The sequence below is a fragment of the Pundamilia nyererei genome, unplaced genomic scaffold (assembly GCF_000239375.1).
Source record: "Pundamilia nyererei isolate P.nyererei 1_Seehausen unplaced genomic scaffold, PunNye1.0 scaffold00251, whole genome shotgun sequence".
Taxonomy (NCBI): Eukaryota; Metazoa; Chordata; class Actinopteri; order Cichliformes; family Cichlidae; genus Pundamilia; species Pundamilia nyererei.
This window is the reverse complement of record NW_005187652.1, coordinates 552,445-573,384: the sequence shown is the minus strand read 5'-3', so window position 1 is coordinate 573,384 and position 20,940 is coordinate 552,445. Positions and strand designations below refer to the sequence as shown.

The following is a 20,940-nucleotide window of genomic DNA, read 5'->3' as shown; positions in this document are numbered from 1 at the left end:
TACAGCCAAGTAGCTTATACAGTAACTTTGTGTCCTGCACCCCTTTAGAAGGATATTGCATTTATACAGATATTAATTTGTGTAGCAGAATCCTCTAATCACACACACATCTCCCTCTCTCTGTATATATATATATATATATACACACACACACACACACACACACAATTATTTTATTGTCTCAGGAACACTACTGTCTCTCGCTAATTATAGACTGTGAGCAACACAGTTCTTCTGCTAGGAGACAAGAATTCATAGCAGCATTGAATAGAAATGCAGATGTCATCAATCAGCTGTCCAATCTTTTTTTAAGTGGCCATAGTGGATGTCACACTGATCAAACTATAAAAAAAAAATGAAATTCATTCACCCTCCCTCCATGTCTGGTGGCTCTTATCCCAGATGTCATCCAAATTTCTTCAGCACCACCTTTCATTTGGTTTTATTTCTTATGTGGGACATAAGTCATTTCTTTTAGATTAGCTGCTAGTTGGCAAAATGAGCCATAAATTTATTTTATGTTGTATTGGTGCGGAGTGCGTCGCCTTTTCCAACTGTCTAAATAATTCTCTCTCCCTTCCGTATGCTTTATTGTACGGCCGAGATGTACCACCGTTGGCTGTCTACAGCTCCGTGTACTGCTGTTTGTCTAACAGATTTAAAGCAAAAGGGAGGTTGAGGCTCTGTTTTGAATCCACCGGCTGGCTAGGGTGGTGTCCTTGTGTGTGCGTGGGCTCTCTTGGGTAATTTGCCTGCTTCCCACAGTCCAAAAACATGTTAGGGTTAACTGGTTGTTCTAAATCGGCCATAGGTGTGAATGTGAGTGTGAATCTCTGTGTTAGCACTTGCGACCTGTTCAGGATGTACAGTGACAGCTAGGATGGGCTCCAGCCTGACCCGAACAGAAAATTCAAGTATTTGAATGGAAACTATATCCTTTTCATACAGAATCAATGTATACAATAAATCATAAGTCTCCTTTTCTAACACTTACAGCATTTGTCACACGGTTCATTCAGTAGGAGCCCTTCATGTCCACCACCACTCCACTAAATCCTGAGCCTTCTAATCTCCCGTAAACACTCCCTGACTGTGGAGCCTCCTTGGCACTGCCAGCATGTGTGTGCCAGCTCCATATACCCATTAGCACCGTTAAGCCGCTGCTTCTTACCCCCAACTCTCAGTGCTCACAGCAAAGGTGAGTTTGTCTGATGATTACCTCACTTTGCATTGTGGGTGGCAATAATCCTCGACTTTGGCAAGGAATCCTGAAAACAGAAACTTATCCATCCCTATCCTCAAAAGTCTTAAGTTGCCTGTCATTACAGGAGAGATTTGCATATACTGCTAAAAATGAACTCCTATGTCCCTGTATTTCCCCCCTCCTCCCCTTCATAACCAAAGCCTTCCTTTCCCCCCTTATTTTCATCCATATTTTTAAATATATATATTAACACTTCTCCCTCTCCAGCCTCCTCTTCTGTCACTACTACTCTGAATTTCTGCCTCTCACGCACCACCCTGTAATTCAGTTAACCAGATCATTCCGATCGTTCCATAAATAGGAAAAGTACGGTAAACAAAAATCAAAAGGAGATGCTGCCAGTGCAATCAGAGAACATTTCTCTCCATTTCTTTTCAACTCCCCTCGCTGCCTGTGCTCTGAGCCTCTCATTCTCCCAGAGCACTGCAGCTCCTCCTTCCACCTCTCTCATCAGCTGCCCCTCCCTCTTCCTCTCTGTCTCTGCTAGGTGCAGCATGTATGTGAGCGTGTGTGAGCCAGCAGAGCTGCCTGTGTGTTTACATGTCAGCCTATCAGTGCTGCCGGATTTAGCGCATCTGGAGAGGACGGAGGCATTTTCTCAAATGCCCCTCAGACAAGGGATTCACATCTCGGCATATATCCCTCTTTGCCATTTGAATCTAGCCTGTCTTGAATCCTGCATCCCTGTCTCCATGCTTTTGGAGGCATTTTGAATTTCCTTGGCAACATGGAGCTGCCTGAATTAGAATTCTCTGCATGACAGTCCTGGTAAGTACTCTGTCTCTATGGTGGGCTTTGAGCACTGAGTCATTGGATCAGATTTATTATGGTGCAGTGGTGGGGCCAGAGGATCGCCAGGGAGCAAATTAATGTCAAGAATAAAACTGTGTATCATATGCAAATGTGGTGGGGGATATAAAGAATAAGAATTTTACTCTTAGGAGAACTCCAATTGTTATTTGTGCTTTGTCATTCAGATGGATTTCATTTTGCTGTTTTTCTGTTCAATCTGGGTTTGTACTGAGGGAACACACACACATATGGTGTGTGCTTATAACATCTCACTGTTCAATATGAAGCTCAGATATCTCCCATGGTGTGTGTATATGAATGTGTAGTGCACACTGAACACATTATACTCTGAGAGTTTGGATGGATCCATAAAAAAACAAAACCCCAAATCCAACTCATATATCCTGGCTTCCTGGCTCTTTAGAGCCCAAATAAAGGTGTGAATCTGAGCAATAGAGTGTGTGTTGTGCTCTGCCAGGTTGGTTTCTTGCTGCTTCCTAGTCTGCTCATTTGCATTCGTGTTCCTTCAAATGCCAATAAACTCATCCAGACTGACACTTACACATTCTCGGCAGCAGTTTGCTGTTGGCCATTTCCAGTGGCAAAAGAGGGATCCTATGCAGGTGCTTGATTTGCCACAGGTTACATTCAGCAGATGGATGGCGGGCAGTGTTGATGGAGAGGGTGGGCGTGGGATATGTGTGTGTGTGTGTGGAGGGGGGGGGGTGACTTTGTTTGATTATTTATGCAGGTCAAATGAACGATCGCTCAGTTTTAATTTTTATTGCCTGTTATATTTGCATCTTCGTAATTATGGCTGCAACGCTTCAGCAGGCAGACAGCAATGGTATGGGGGGGGGGGGGGGGACTCTTCCTCTCTGTTCTCAACAGTGCTAACAACCTCTCCAAGCCACAGACCCCCGACAATCTCTGAGTGATGGGCTGATAGGCTCTGCTCTTCACGTCAACATTTTATGAGCTAGACAAAGCTTTTAATTGGGTCCCTGTAATCAGGTTAGAGTGGCTGATTTGACTCTCTACTTTTGAGGTTGGGGGTGGGGGTTGATATTTATGCTTGTCACTGTGTGCACGTCCGCAGCTTCAAAGTATTCAAGCCTAATTTGATGAAGTGAAATAAGCGAGGCACGTTTAGGACTGAGATGTCTGATTATAGCTGGTGAACAGCTGGGTGATTGAATCTGTCACTGCTATTGTTCACACAGTTATTCAGCAATCCACGCCACATATTGTCAGTATCAGCTTGTTTTGTTTGCCAGAGTATGTAACTCTGTGTGACTGTGCTGTGAAATACACAGATTGCGTATCATATACGTTTACATTCTATCTGTATAGCAACACTTTAGTATTGTCCTGGATTCCAGTGAAATTAACAGTGATTGACAAATTTGCACATTTCAGAACTTTTTTGTAATACCTCAGTGCCTAAATTGTGAAGCCCAGATATGAAACAGCTGTAACTGTTAACTCTGTAGGCACCTGCGTGTGTCAGACTTGCTATTCAAACCATCTGAGTAATGGCCCAGGCTTTAATGAGAGACTCAATATTTCAGCCATAAAAAAATGGTAACACGACAAACCAGTGGAAGCCAGTCGCACTGAAATAATGTGTGCTTCATTTCAAATTAGATGCTAGCTAAGCATCCAAAGCAACAGTTAAAGCAGAAAACAATTAGCTGCTTCCTTCGCTTTAGGAGTCTAAAAAGATAAGGCACCAGAAAGACATTTCCAGACAGTTTCCTTACTAAGTGAAAAAAAAGCTTTTATTTACTAGGATGGTGAAAATGGAAGGACTATGACGTGACTAAGAAAACAATACGACTGCAGGGAAACCTCTTTGTAACTAAATAATAAGGATTTGATGTTGGTTGCAAGGGATAATAATGTGACACCAATCCTCAAATCAGTAACTATTTTAAGCATTGTTTACAGTGTAGCTGCCATTAACAGGTTGTATTGATCAGATCAGTCATTTCATTTAGTTGTTCATATTAACTGTAAACTACATTCCTGTCTCTGAGCGTTAAAGGCAGCGACAGAGTACCTGACAGACGTATGCATGCATATGACTTAATAGGTGAAAAGACACATAGGCTCTGAGATGCTCGTCGCTCTATCACAGCCACAGGGAACTTGGATTTACTGAGCAGGGTACATTCAGTAGATATTTAAAATTATTGGTATGAGATCAAAAAATGTGGATAGAATTTTTGGATCTTCTTCTCAAACTTGCAATGTTACTCTGTGTATCAATACATGCACAGAATTGTTATAATTAAAACATGATGCATGCACAAAGAGGACTCTAAACTTGCTTTATGGTGACATCTCAATAAAAACACAATAAAGTGCTACCAAGAAACAATGCTTCTAAAATTCTCCAGCATTATCTGATTTACTTCTGGCAAAATAGCTGGCCGGATTCCTTTCAGGGGCGATGTTTTAGTGCGTGAATGAAGCACTACCACACTGGTCATGCAGAAGGGTGGATAGAGTAGATGGTGGAATCCAACACCTTGACTCCAGGGACCACGGTTTTGATTAGTTTTAGCCAACAAAGGCACTTTGGTTGCAGTGAAGTCAGAGGCAAACAAGCCAAAATAATCATTTAGACCTACAAGTTGGCATATTTTATTGGTAATATGTATAAATGTTTTCAGGGGAACATGTTACTGATCTGCAGCACCTCCTTAAAATTATGATCTCATACAAGTACACAGCTTCAAGGGAGAGATATCTTATGTTTGTTTGCGATCCACAACAAATACATGTGTAATGAGCATATTTTCTTCTTTTCCGACTATTTCTCCTTCCCAGGCAGCTACTGATATATTAGATTGGGCAGTACTGGCTACCCTTACAACCCCTAAAATTGCCTTAATAAAGACAAGAGCAGCACACATGCTACAATCTGCTCCATTCCAAACAAAATATAACCCAATAAGCACAATCAAAGAGACTGCTTTTTCACACTGCTTTGTTCCACGTTATCACATGTTTAATAATCTGCGATGTAGTCATGTGTATATAATCCTGAAAACAGCTATTTTTCTGACAGTAAGATCAAGAGCAGATCATCAAAGCTAAGCTGTTTGTTGTGTAGTGAATTTACAGTTTCCCCCATTTCAAATAAAATACTAAAGAAGCTGAGAAAACATATGTAGGATAAAGTTACAATTAAGCTATATTTGCAAGCACATTCAAAAGGGACCATTATGATTAAGTGAATGCCACAAATGGCCTCACACTTCGTGAATGGTTAAATTTTTATTTAAAGCCTCTGTATGGTCACTGATGCCTCATTTCTTTCTGATCTTTGATACTGGGTTCAAACGAAAGCCTGTTTCACTACAGCTAAAATCAGGGCACTCCTCCACATAACAGTTCATTTGTGATGTCCCAGAAAACAGCCAGAAAACATCTAGGGTGTTACTATTAAAACATTTTCTAAAGCAAGATCCGTGGTGAATGAAGATGCTGCTGCATAATGGGCATCATCAGCTACACTGAAAACGAAATTGCAGAAGTGATTGGGGTGAAGACTGTCAGACTACGTGTTTATACAGTGTCTGCTGGATGGAGAGGTGACAGACAAAGGCAGATCTCTCACAGGATAGTCAAATTTGCGTTCTACAAATATATTCAGAAGGTCACAGTTCTGCTGCTCTGCAGCAGCCTTCCTCATTTAAATTTGATAATAACAGCTTTATGCAAAATATGAGACAGTCAGGGGCTAGTAGGATGGAGAACGGAGGTTGTTTCATCTTCTTGCATATTGGCAGCCTCAAGCCCAAGTATAACATGGCTTACAACGATATGAAGTCGGAATTAATGGAATTGATCACAGAGAAAATCAGTTGTCTTTTTTCCTACATTGTAAACAGGACAGTGGATTACTGATCTATATTTCTGTAATCTTAGAATTGTAAGGACTAGGGCAGTGAACAGATAAGCCTCTGGAATCTTAAGGCACTCTAACTTCATATTTGTACTGTATCCACTTGCCCAAGTGATTTTGTGAGAAAATCTCTCAAAATCTCTCATTGTGCCTTCTATGATGGCCTATAAGAGGCTTGTCTGCTGTAAAATGCCTTTAGCATGGCACCTAGCCCTTTCTTTTCAGTTTCATCCCAAACATCTTATATTCCCAAATGGTGGGTAGGGGATAAAGGTTTGTGTAATTTCGAGCTCATGCTACTTGACTTTCAGGATGAATGGGTGTTAATGAAGAAAGAACCTCTTTTGTAGTACTACTGTTAGACTGCCGCTGAACCAAGAAACCCATCTGCATGGCAATACCATGTAATAGGTTAAGTATATTGTAGATTTCTTTCCTGGAAAGGATCTTTTTTTAAAATCAGCCTTCGCTGTGGATCTCGCTGATTTTGCTATTAAGCCAGAAAAAGTCAAACAAGATGTGATTAGCTCTTAACGTTATTAAATAATCAGTTGTGAGACCAAAAATGAAATTAGCAATTAAAATAATGTGATAAAAAATATAAGGAAAATGTCTTTAAGTAGCAAATTAAATCTCTCTTAAATGACATTTTCCATATTAGCACAAAATCAAATGACACTGTAAAATGAGAACGAACAGCGCTGTATGCAGCTTTCATTCTCTTTCAGTTAATTGTATTGGTTCATCAGCCTGTCTGCCTGTGTCCCTCTGGCTCTCACTGGCCTGCCCATAAAGCTGTAGGCAGCTGTTCACAGCTCTAAAGCTTCTAGCACAGAAGTTCCCACACACTGATTTTAAGGTACCTGACCAGAGTATCATTTGGAGAGTAGAGTGCTAGGTAAAGCCAGTCAGACATATAGGTACCCAAAGACACTTATTAAAAAAGGGCAAGCCAACTCCAGAATGAAGGTACGTAATGGACCATTTAGAAGTAAAGAATCCAGATGCATACAGAATGAGTAAGTAACCATGGGTCAGCCTTGGGCAATGTGGTATTGGCTCACATTACTCATAGGAACACCAAAGTACTTGAAGGCTCTTGAGCTATGACTTTTTGTTTTCAAGTCTACTTTCTGAATCCAATGGCTGCTTCAGATAGCAGCTGTATTTATAACTGACCGTAAACTAGCAATTCTGCAAAAAAATTTTTTTGTTTTGTTCTGTTTTGTTTTTCCAACAAAGCAAAATTCAAATCAACCCCTCTAGCAATTGCAGTGTTGGAAGTTAATATATTACATTTCCGCCTGTTCTCATGGATATGGAGAAATGAGCTGTTACGTTTTTTGGTGTCAGTGAGCATGATTTTGTAAGCAATCCATTTCAAAAGGAAACATTTTGCGACAGGACCATCAACACAGCATCATGAGTCAACATGCCAACCAAAAATACAAAGTTTTACAAAATGTGACAATTGCTGTATTTTAAGCCCTATTTTATTCTAAAACTAACCAAATGGTAATTTTTGATGTCTAACACTAACAACATGTGAAATGTTTGATTTGAACTTGGATTGTCTAAAGTCAAGAAAACTTGCTCCTCTATCATCAGCCTTCAGCATGCAAATCCATATTTTTTCTTGTCTTGTAATCAGTACACACTGCATGACGGTGGACTCATGAAAAATCATTTTTAAGGACACAATATAATGTAGGAAAATCAATAGATTAAAGGAACTCACAAACTGCTGTGAGACTAGGGTGTACAATAACAGTTGATTACAATTCTGTGTATTTATGATTGCCATCCCGATCTCATGTTTTATGTCTTTAATCAGCTATTTCAAATGAAATTCTAAATCTATATCATGTGTTTCAGCCAAGTCATTTTTTCCATAACCGATCATGACCCAGTTATTTTTAGTTTTCCTATAAACAGCCCTGCTCCCTTCTTGTACACACTCTAGTGTAGGAGTTTAACATTTTGGGAAATGTCTAATGGTAATATTTAAAAGCAAAGTCTGACACCACTGTTGCAATATCAGTCAGATTAATGCAAACCTTGAGGTTAACAGAAACCAAGACAGTCAAACTTAAGCTTTTATTCACACATACCTCAAATAAAAGTCATGCTTGAATAAAAGCATGAAAAAAAGCTTTTATTCAAGCATGACTGACACCCACATGTTTCAGCAGGAGTCTTCTTCAGGGTGTGACATGTAGGTGGAGGTTCAGAACTGAGCGCTTTAGATTTCCCTTTTTGCACATACCTCCAAGCCTGGACTCCAAACAGTAGCTCCTAAATGAAAATAAACAGAACTGAACTCTAATCATTAGTGCTTGTTACACTGTGATGTGTCAAAATGTGGTGTGTGGGGGGCTCAATTCATGTAATTTCATGGGTTCAAATCGGCATTAAGCCGAAAGTGGTTTTATATAAAAATTACCTGACTTGATTCATTATCAAGAAAATACTGGTACCAGTAGACAAAATAGTCTTTATCCGTGGGTGTTTAGCATAAAGAAAGGGTCCACTGAATAGGGTTCACTAAGATCAAAAGTGATAAGGTTAGTCTCGTCCACTGACCACACAGGAAATGACAGAGGCCTTATAGATGATTACTTCCAGACCTGCAGTGTAGTGGATGAACATTTGCAACAATGCAATTTATGCAAACTTGCTGCTGGCCATAACCCTTGGGGTGCCTTTGAGCATAGTGGTGGTCCTGATGAGGTGCTTCAAGGGGCATCCCTTGAAGCAGTAAAGCATACATGATCAAAAGCACCATGCATCAAAGTGAGCACTGTTAAAAGACTGCATGAATTATTGGTTTATTGTGCTGCAAATGGAAAGGTAAATGTTTGCTTTTAGTTTTAGGCTCTCATACTATGTCTGATTTGAGCCAAGTGATGACACAAACAGGATTTAGAAGTGCGCATGTATTAAATATATATGTATTGGCTTGCGACCACCACTACAAGCCACGGTCTGGATAAATTCTGTGTTGGTCAGAGTGTAGTAAAGGTACCCCACAATAGACAGAGTTGGATGGAAAGCCTAGACATCTTTATTTTCTGTTCTATTAGGCACAGTTGCCGGTAGAGAACATGCTGCTGTGATCGCTTTATGTCCCTTGCCATCTTTAAGGCCATTAATCTATAGTGTCACCTGTCAAACTGAAAATTACGGTATTCGTCATGAATGCTTAAGTGTCAGTCCCTGCTCGAATATGCTGGAGAAACACATTTAGGTTTTAGACTAGTATCAAGGACCCAGAATATCCAAAATTCCACGAAAGTACTCCACGAAACCAGTTGGCTGAGAAAAAGTTCCAGGTGTTACTGTCATGGATTTTGCAGTTGTTTGACTTCTTATTACTTGTTATGATGGATTATGGGGTAGATCTGGAGTGTAGGTCCCTTTGGAACTTTAAAGTATCACTGCAAGGACTTTTTGTCTCGGGTTTAGCAAGCCGTGGGTGATTTACTGTGCATTACAAAGACATAAAATTGGCTCAGGTTAATACATACTCTAAATACACTTTACTTTTTGCATGAACCGTTGCCTGGAAAAGTTTTGTGCATTTTGATGTCATGCTCAGTGATCACTTTAATTACCTAAACTCCTCCTGGGACAGTCTTTTACCAAAATTTAGCACAGGGGTGAACGTCTTCATTGAAGCAACTTCTGAGGCAAAAATGCCTTTCTGCATGAAAATCTGAGACCGAGAGTACACTTCTGTCAAATATAGAAAGCTCGAGTTTGCTGACCTAGGTGTGTTTCTGCATGTCAACAAGGGATGTCCCATGCACTGAACTATTTTGTCGTTCTTTAAGCATTTTTTCCTGGCATGGTGGATAATCAGGCTATGCAGTTTCTTTTTAGGTTTGCAGGGAGTGTTACCTTTGACTTTCCGTGGGGGATTTGTTTTCACAGGATATCTCGTATCTGACTCCTTCTGGAGGATGCTGATTATTTGGCAACATTTACTCTAAAATACTTTTGAGATGTTTATGCTCACCCAGCAAGTATTTCTTCTAATATTATTGTTGGTCAATGAATATCATGTCAGGCTCAGTGCTATCAGCGTATGCTTCCATTTAAACATTCCCATGCTAATCATGAATCACTGAACTTTGGGCTATGTGTAAACTGATTAATTACAATTAATTGTAATTCATTTTGATTTTGTTATTCAATTAATGACAGAAGAACCTTTGGTCTCGATAATTAAAGTATGCAACAGAACACAGAAGGTATCACAAACTGAACTGCAGGTGAAGTTCACACTCGTAAAATACGTCTCTGGATAGTCTAAAAGACATGTCTGCTTTTATCTCCCACAAACACTTCACTTCCACGTAGCCCATAAGGTTATCTTATTTATTTGCTTTTTGGTGTCTAAATGTTTGCTTTCAATTTATTGTCAGTTGAACACAAATGTGCCAGTGGAGGCAATCTTTATTTCTTAATCCTATGTGTTTATTTTATTGCTTCTGAGCTGTAGCTTTTTCCTTTTATTCTTGCTGTTCTTTAAACAATTGCAGAATAGCAAAAGTTGTTTGGGATATGTTTGCCACTAAACAAGTTATATATAAAAAGGATGCTAATAAGCAGATTGTTCACAACAGTAATAAGCAGAATCAAAGCTACAGGTCACCCAACAGTAAAACACTGTTAAGAACACGCACTGAAAAATGAGAGCTGAACAAGATAAATTATGTTTAATTTTAAAATAAACAAAAGTCTTTATTTGGCTTAACTAAATACAGTTTTACATGAGTATGGTTTGAATAAAAGTATATCAAACTTTCACAGAAGAGGACATTAACTCTAATTTAATCACAGTTTCAAACACTTCTACAAAAATGGATCAATAAACAGCACTTCTCTGCTATGTTGAAAATATAGACACGTCATCCGTGTCCATAATGCAGGTGCATCAATAAGTGCAAAAAGCAAAATCATCTATTATATTAAGGAATATAGTCTACAAACTCAAGTTGGTGATTCAAGATGGCAGAAAAAAAAGAAAGAAACTCGAGCAGTCCAAGACTGCACACAGATCTTTCTTATAAGCGTATCCTTATGGATAAGTTAAGATAGCAGCGAGCTAGAGATAGCTAACCACCACCAAACCTGCATCCAGGTTAGTTAGAGATATTTTGTTGAGAATATACATACACAGACACACACACTCAGAGCCAATATCCAGGATGAAACGACAAAAATCCATGAGTACATCAGTAAGATGGCAACAACTGATCATGTGCTTAGTATCTCAGGCAGCAGAAACCTGAGAAAGAAGAGGAGCAAAAAGAGGAACCATCATGCAAGGAGAGGCCCCTACACAGCATGTACCAGTGGCAGATAGAAGAAGTGGCTGTTGTTAAAAATCCTACCAATAACACTGTCAGTCTGCCCCAGGGCAGCTGTGGCTACAACTGTAGCCTCCACCAGTGTGTGAATGTGAGAGTGAATGAATAGTGGAATTGTAAAGCGCTTTGAGGGCCCCGAAAAGCGCTATATAAATGCAATCCATTATTATTATCATTATTATTAATAATACCAAAGTTAAAATGAAAGACATCAGAGAGGCACCGATTATGCATCCCAATATGGCAAAATGTCTCTCTAAAATGTGAAATGTACACAAATGCAGAAGTTGCAGTAAGCTGAAGTAACAACTGAGGGAGATATTTTATTTCAAGCCAACATAAGATATTTTGGGATAGCGTTTGAACAGACATTACTAACACATTTACATGTATATACATATTAGCCAACCAGCTTAATCGTTTCTGGCAATTAAGGACACTGGAATGTACTGTCTTTGTGGCTGTAAATATATTATCTCCCCCGATATCATATTCTGCATTCGTGTCCGTTTCACATTTTTAAGAGGCAAACTGTGAAATGGACATGGTGGACTGGCATGTCCATTACATAGTTTGCCGTGATACTGGGACAGAAGCATCATGGAAGCACAGAAACAAGCTCTAGGCACAAGAACGATAGCGGCTGCGGTCTACCACACCAAGCTAAATCTCAGGTGTAGGCTGTGCAAAAATGATCCTGAGACTATCCAGCATAAAACAGCAGGGTTTAAGGTGCTAGCAGGCTGGGCATAGATGGAACACCATGACCAAGTGGTTGGCATAGTATACAGGAAGATCTGTGCCGAGTATGCTCTGGAAGTCCTAGGCCTCCTAGGGTGGTTGAGCATGATCGAGCTAAGAGTTTGTGGGACTTCCAAATAGAGACAAACTGACCGGACATAGTAGTGCTGAACAAGCAGAGGAAGAAGGCTGTAGTGATAGATGCAGCTCCAGAAGAGTGCAGTCCTAGGAACAGCAAAGACACTCCACAGGATCCTCAAGCTCTCGTTGAAGACCCAAGCTTATATACTTAAGGATTAGAAACATGGAAACAAACTAGCAAATCTAGCCAAATACATTGATGCTACAACTGACAGTATTTTACCCACCTCTAAAGAAGAAAAAAAGTAGAACAGGTTTAATAACCGTTCTATTTAAAACACTGAAGCATCCTTTCAGTGTAAATACTACAACAGGCCTTCTAACATTATGCCACACAATAGGTACTTAACAATAACTAAAAACAGCTAAAGGGCATGTATGCACTGATGCATATAGGTCATTTGTCTGTATGCTACTTGGAGACATTCAGTGACCCATTAGCAGTGCACACATTTCTCTCAGTTTTCCCTATATCAAACCGCACAGCACCACAAGAGAGGAGATGCAGCGATTCAAGGCAACAAGAGACTAATGGTGAGCCCAGACATGCTTTTGAGAGAAGACTGTGACAGGGTGAGAGGTCCGCAGAGAAAAATGCAAGCAGTCATAAAAGGGCAGAAGAGAAAAGGCTTGTCCACTCATATTCTCCTCCTACACAATGCTTTCAAAAAAAGAATGGAAATAATCAGGGTCACGACAAAGACTATGTGAAATAGTAGATCAAGCGATAAAATTCTCTCAAAGGAGAGAGCTTTTTTTTTCAAAGCTCACGCTAACATGTAAAGACTATAAACTACAAACAAGGATTGCAGATGAGAGTTTATTTCCCAGCTTTTGTTTCCAGAGTTCCAGCTCAAGGTCAAAACGAGGTGGTGATACAGTGAGTAGATATGGACTGTAAGGCCAGATTACACAGATAGTACCCTTGCCCTTACTACACGCTGAATCATAAATTATGCATGATACTCTGGTTAAAAAGTAAGAAAAAAAAAACACGGCTGCATTCAAGCTTGCTTGTTTTCGATCAGCAGCGACATCAGCATACCTCATCTTCATTCATATTTTCGACAAGATTAAACTCATATTTGGGGCCAAACAGATAATCGCGTTATGTCTTGATAATATTTCACTACAATCTGAGGTTTAGAAATTGACACAGTGGATCAAAGTTAAACATGTGCTTACATTATAAATGGGATTTGGGGGTTTAAATGCAGTGCACTGTAGCTTGTCCATATTAGAACATATTTTGCCAACGTTTTGTAAGAGGCTACGTGCAGTCAATTTGTAAATGCAAGTAATAAGTGTCCATTCTGTCTAGAGATTAACCTATTTTCATTTCATTTATTTATTTATTACTTACAGCTGTTACCAATATCAGTTTTTAGTAATTAAGACTAATAACTGATGTTTTTGCTGCAAAATATTACAGTCTTGTCAAAATGTTGAATAACAGAAAGCCCAAATTAATTAATTTTGACTTTATAGCAGAAACGAGACTAATAATGATTACTTCAGCTGGATATGTGCATGCTGTGCTAACCTGAAGAAGTGTCACTTTCAGCAAATTGCCACTCCTTATGTCCTTTTGTCTGTGCTTTTCTATGTTTTCTTCAAATATTTAGTCAGTTTATCACCGATTATAGCTGTGAATGATCATGTATGTTTAAAGCTTGCAAAATTCACATGATGGAACATGTAATGGAAGCGGTTATGTTAATTGATTTGTTCCGTGTCTCTTCCTAAATGACTAAACTATGGCAGAAGAAACGTGAGACTTCCAGTATAGAAGGCTTATCTCTTCTTATCTAGTGGAAACATTTGTTTTTCTTCTTGATCATTTACTGTTCTGACGCTTGTATTGCTCATTAAACACCATGTTTTAAAACAGCGGTCCCCAACCGTTTTTGCCCCACGGGCTGGTTTATGTCTGACAATATTTTCACGGACCAGCCTTTAAGGTGTCGCAGATAAATACAACAAAATAAAATCAGTACTGGTACCAAAATAAGGAAGATTTATTCATAACACACGGGAAGAGACCAAGGGAAACTGAGTTGACGATAAAAGATAATAATGATAAAAACTGATAAAAACCCTGACAACCATAACTTTCACACCCGAGCCTTAACTCTCATGGCCCGGTACCAAACGACTCATGGAGCCGGGCGATCGTGGCTCAAGAGTTGGGAGTTCGCTTGTAATCGTAAGGTTGCTGGTTCGAGCCCCGGCTTGGACAGTCTCGGTCGTTGTGTCCTTGGGCAAGACACTTCACCCGTTGCCTACTGGTGGTGGTCAGAGGGCCCGGTGACGCCAGTGTCTGGCAGCTTCGCCTCTGTCAGTGCGCCCCAGGGTGGCTGTGGCTACAATGTAGCTTACCATCACCAGTGTGTGAATGTGTGTGTGAATGGGTGGATGACTGGTTGTGTATGGCGCTTTGGGACTAGTAAAGCGCTATACAAATGCAGGCCATTTACCATTTACAGGTCTGTGGCCCGGGGGTTGGGGACCGCTGTTTTAAACTAATTGTTGCACTGTTTTTGGCTAATAATTCTAGAAAAGCATGTTTATCTAAGGGACATCTTGTGCTAGCGTAGCAGCTAGCATAAGCATAGCATATAATATTCCATTATCTGCTTGTGTAGCCCATAAAAATAACAGAATTCCAGTGTGTTGTGCTTCTTGTTCAGTTTGTTTTAGATACCACCTAGAAAAAAACACACAAAAATAATACCACTCTTCATTCAATACTGCAACAACTCAAGTCTAAAAGCACAGATAACATCGTGCATATCTTTGTCATATCAGTGATCAAAATAACAGTATTTGATGCCCTGAGATGAGAATGCACTGCTATACCTGACATCTGCATCGCTATACTTGATGGTTACGTACATTTGTGAAGCCTACCTTCACTCGCTCTAGTCTGTGCTCTTTGCCCTTAGCCATCTGTAGTGAAAGGCTATTATTTGGGATTCGTAACCAATCAAACAGAACACAGAGTGGTGACTGCAGGAAGAGGGGACTGCACGAAAGCCACTTTAAACGAATTCACTTTATCAAGAATAGTTTTTTAACAGCATAATAGTGGGAAAAAAAATATGAATATCAGATCTGATAATTGGATGACCTCTATTTCTGACAGCATGTTTTTTCCCTCTTTTTTTTCTTTCTTTTTTTACAAATCCCCATACATGCTGGACTGGCGCCCATAGCGTCTGACATAAGCAGCCAGCAGAATGAACAATTCTGGAGGAAGTGAAAATGGAGGCTGCAATTATTTTCCCATTGGAACTACTCAGACCACAATCCAAGCCGCCTCAGATCCATGATTTTAATTAAATAAGAGGTGCAATTTGTATTGCTACGCTGAAAAAAGAGCTTCAATAAAAAGTTGAATGGTTTTTTTTTAAACTGTTACTGCCTGTTAACCCTTGGAGGATTCCTTAAAAAGACATCCACCTTTATGCCTAAGGACAATAAATGTCCTTAAGACCCTCCAAGGGTTAAGCTAGTCGGGCAGGTCCCAAAATTCACTGCATAGAAAATCTGAAGCATTTTCATATTACATTGTTCTGTGGTAAGAACAGGATCTGGAACGCTTATTCATCTTCCACATCTTATGACAACATGATGAATATTAAGACACAGACTATTAACCTCTCATAATGAACTATCATACTTTTGAGAAGAAAAAAACCTCACAAAGATATTTCTCTTTAATCATTTGATAATCATGTGAAATTTTATTTCCTACTTCAAATGTATTAGAGTATACTACTACTTTAGGCACTTAGATGCTTTTTCTTCCCCATTCAAATATAAGGGATTAATTATCAACCAAAACAGAGGTGAGGCCACTAATGAAATGAAATGACAAAATCACTTTGAATGAGGCTCTTTGAAGATTGTATCCCACAGATAGAGCTGTGACTTAAATTGTGTGATTGATGTGAGAAGTAGAGCTTGAAAGTTTTACCAAGTTAAAGTGCCCCTGAGTCAAAATCAAATAAGGGTTTAAAGTCCTCTGACAATCCTCCTCTCTCTATCTATCACCACTTGGCAGCAATCTCTGTTTTATATCACTTCAAGGTCAACAGCTTAGCAACAGCATGGGATGTTTGGGGGAGCCATTTAAAGATGTACCACAGCATTTTTGTCTGATTTAAAAAAAAAAAAGTGTCTATGTGGAGAGACAACGTGTCACTAATATTTGCAGTAATTGTCTTCGGCGCACTCTGAAGACAGAAGCACAGCAGGATTGTTACACTGTGTGACCAAGCCCTTTTATTGATTGGATAATTCCATTACTTGTGAGGAAAGTCACTATAATGAAATTATACGCAAGGAAAAGGGGGTAGGCGGCTTATATCTTTGTGAAGCTGTGCAGATAAAATCATACAAGTGAAACTGTGATTTCCACTGACTTTGCAAAAAGGAGACAAAATATGCCCCACATAGTGTGAACGGGATTTCAACACTTCCTTTTCTATATAGGAAAACATTTCAGTGTTACTGTGCTTTCTTTATTTTTAATGAAAAGTTGATAATTACTATAAGACAAATGTAAACTTATGCAAATACACATACCTTTTAATTCTTAAAATCCATTCCCCCCCTCCCATGTTTCTACAGGTAAGCAGTAGGATGGTGTTTGGAGAGGCAGGAGGGCACAGCTACTTGGTGGCGTGCTGGCAGCCCATCCTGTTCCTGATGCTGGGCACCGTCCTTTCTGGCTCCACCACTGGTTGCCCTTCCAGATGTGACTGCAACGCTCAGGAGCGTTCAGTCGTGTGCCATCGGCGGAGACTAGCAAGTCTTCCTGAGGGCATCCCCACTGAAACAAAGCTGTTAGACCTCAGCAAGAACCGCCTGAAGACCCTGGGGCCTGAGGAGTTCATTAATTATCCTCAGCTGGAGGAACTGCAACTTAACGAAAACGCAATTTCTTCTATTGAGCCTGGGGCTTTTGGCAACCTCATGAACCTTCGGACGCTCGGTTTGCGCAACAATGAGCTAAAGCTTATTCAGCTTGGGGTGTTCACAGGCCTGAACAACCTCACCCAGCTGGATATAAGTGAGAACAAAATTGTCATTCTGCTCGATTATATGTTCCAGGAGTTGTACAACCTGAGGGCTTTGGAAGTTGGTGACAATGACCTGGTTTTTATCTCACCCCGATCATTTCACGGACTCAGCAACCTTGAAAGTCTCAATATTGAGGGATACAATCTGGCCTCAGTGCCCACTGATGCCCTTAGCCATTTGCATAACCTGTTGTCACTTCGATTACGCTATCTCAACGTCACTGTCATAAGGGATTACTCCTTTAAGAGGCTATATCGACTAAGAGTACTGGAGATATCTCACATGCCTTCTCTGGATACCATGACCCCAAAATGCTTGTTCGGACTCAATCTCACTTCACTATCCATCACAAATTGTAATCTTACCGTCATCCCCTACCAAGCTATCAGTCACCTGAGATATCTTCGTTTTCTCAATCTGTCTTTCAATCCCATTCGCACTGTGGAAGGGAACCAGCTGTTCAATCTACAGAAGCTTCAGGCTTTTCATTTGGCTGGTGGAAAAATAGTTGCCATTGAGCCCTACTCCTTCAAAGGCCTCAACCACCTCCGTGTACTCAATGTATCCAGCAATGCCTTGAGCACTCTGGAGGAGTCTGTTTTTCACTCAGTTGGAAACCTGGAGACACTGGCATTGTATGACAACCCACTGGCCTGCGACTGTCGTTTGCTCTGGGTCTTCCGTCGGCGATGGAGGCTAAACTTCAACAGGCAACAGCCCATGTGTGCTTCACCAGAGGTTGTGCAAGGAAAAGAGTTTAAGGATTTTCCAGACATACTCCCTCCTGACTACTTCAACTGCAAAAAATCAAAGATCGAGGATTACAAGGTTCAAGAAAGCCACGTAGACGAAGGAACTACAGTTAATTTTGCTTGCCAGGCCGAGGGTGATCCAGTTCCTGTGATAATGTGGCTGTCCCCGAAAAAGGAATACATCACTACCAAAACGATGAGGTCAAGACTTTCTGTCTCTAATGACGGTACTTTGGAGGTGCGTTACGCCCAAATCCAGGACAATGGCACTTACACGTGCATTGCAAGCAATGCGGCAGGCAACGACACCAAAGCTGCTCACCTTTTTGTGCATAGCTACTCCCCGAATTGGCCCCACCAACCAAACAAGACATTTGCCTTCATTTCCAACCAGCCTAGTGATGAAGGTGCTAATGTGACCCGGGCCACAGTTCCATTTCCATTTGATGTAAAGACACTTATTATTGCAACCACCATGGGATTTATCTCTTTCCTTGGAGTGGTCCTCTTCTGTCTTGTAATATTGTTCCTCTGGAGTAGAGGGAAAGACAATACAAAGTCAAGTATAGAGGCTGAATATGTGCCACGTAAAGAGGAAACAGAGGAGGCCAGCCCAACTGAGGCACCGGTGCAGTTCAACATGAAAATCATGTGAACCTCAAAAGGACATCATGTAAGCTTACAAACTGCAGTCGAGATGCATACTATACTTGCTTCAAATATGTACTCTCTTTATGAGCGATAGAAATTGCACAGCAGAAACGCATCTTGACTATATACCCTAGACTTTTTTCTTTTTTTTTACTTCAGGGACTGAATCTTTCAAAACAAAAAAACGTGTTGAATTTGAAATATTCTAATTTCTGTAAATTTGTATTGGCAATACGCAATCAGTATGTTAACATGCACTCATTAATTTTGTGTGTCTAACAAAATTGAGGCAATATTTTAAACAAAGCACATGGACTACAGTTTACAAGATAGAGGGATTACTATCTGGAAGGATTGGGAGATTAACCTGCAGGTCCTTCTATCAGCAGAAAAAGGACTTGTTGTTAGCATCTTGCTCCTGTTTGCTGATTTCTGCTTTCATGGATAAACAAAGCACAGTAACCCATTATTAGAGCCCAGGTTCTCCTTCTTACAGGGCAAAGTTGAAAGCTGCTTCCTTTTGTCCCATCACTAGCAGCTGACAAGTAAGACGTGGATATTTTTAATTTTAGAGATCCAGAAAAAACAGAAGAAAGTGCGAATAGTTAACACTGCTAAATTTGACAGATAAAGAAGCAAGTCATTTTTACACACAGTAAGTATTAAAAAAATCAGAAGGTCATATCAGGACAAAGACGTTGTAGTTTTACCAGAAAGCACATTTTTATATCCTGTTTCTGTGAAATTTAAACATCATTAAGAATCAGTTGGCAGGTTAGAGACAGAGGAAGTAAGTGTTCTTCACCACCTGCTGTGTGTCAGTGAGCTGTGGCCTTTTAACTATTTTCCAAAATCATTAATTTGTGTTTTGAAGTTTTCCCTGTGTTCTCTGCTATGTTTTTCCTTTTAGAAGCCACGTCTAAACACTTCAAATGCTAGGCTGCGTCGCAATGAATTGTCACAGACAAGTCATTTTTGTGAACTGGCTCATTTTTACTGTGTCAGAAAGTTTCAATACCTGGTGTGTTTCCTTTACCAGGTGATGGTCAAATTAGAAGTGTGCATGTTAACACACTGAATAAGAAAAATAAGCCACAGTTTGTGCTCCTTTCAGCCAATAAAAGGAAGTTTGTCATTAAATGTATTGACTTGTTGCGGTATACATATTTTTTCCTGTATTTTATTCTTCCTTGTACATTACGCTATGGCACAATATGAATGCTTTTGATGGCTGGGTTTTGAACATATTAAAATCTAAAGAGCAGATTAAATAACCAGTTTTTAATTTAACTAAACTGAAAAAGAAGGGTATTTGACGACTGTCTTCACATTACTCTAGTAACAATTTATTATCAAATGTTAAAAAGTTTATTGGTTTACATATTTGGCAGCTTAAGAGTCATGAACATTTGATCCAAGTCCTGAGATTTTATTGTCACCTTAGATATGAAAAGCGGTGGCATTATTAATTTGTTGCCTTAAGTACCCATTTTCCAGCTTGCAGCTGAACAATATTCAGTATTTTGGTACAAAATGGAGCTTTATGCCTCATAAGGATTTTACATTGTCTAATTACGTTCACAGTTGACGTCTGCTCTGAAGATAATGTGTTCATTAACTCTTAATATACTTGACTGAACAGATGGACAGATGGAAATTCTATTAAAATAAAGAACATTTTATACTATGGAGTGTTTATTTTATCCTCATGTACTATGAATGAATTCAAATGAGTTATATTCTATGCTACAAACAATCTTTACAGAGTCTCTGTAGGAGGCACACAGTAGAGCACTTTTGGATAATAGAATACAACTTCATTTTTAGGTGTTTGATGTTGGTGGGTGCCAAAAGCCCATAAAATCTTACAGTGCATTAAGAACTAGTGCCATATCATGGCCTATAAATTTCTAGTTTTCACAGACATGGTATATGTAATTGTGCACTGCTAATTAAAAGGCATGCCACAGCAAGATCATGTTTAAAATGGGATACCCTATTAAATTTCTGTCATCCCAGCTCACTCTCTTCAAGCAGACTTTTGCCTTTTTGAACTTCATGCTAAGGTTTACTGTTAGCATGACTATGCGGTAAAGTTCCAAGTCATACGATGCACAGCTACACGAAGCGCACTGAAGAAGTTTACTTTGATCAAAAGTCGCAATTCTAAATGTTAAGCCGGTCATATTTTTTTCTTTGCATAAGCAGTCATGAGCAATT

General features: G+C 39.7%; 1 protein-coding gene across 1 annotated transcript; it reads left to right on the top strand.

The window, feature by feature from the left end:
* The first annotated feature begins 1,734 nt into the window (after positions 1-1,734).
* On the top strand, positions 1,735-20,387 carry lingo1b (leucine rich repeat and Ig domain containing 1b). The gene is made up of 2 exons (XM_005749627.1): positions 1,735-2,032; positions 16,865-20,387. Exons 1-2 carry the CDS (start codon positions 2,021-2,023, stop codon positions 18,722-18,724), a joined length of 1,872 nt encoding a protein of 623 aa, XP_005749684.1. The 5' UTR covers positions 1,735-2,020; the 3' UTR covers positions 18,725-20,387.
* Positions 20,388-20,940: the final 553 nt, after the last annotated feature.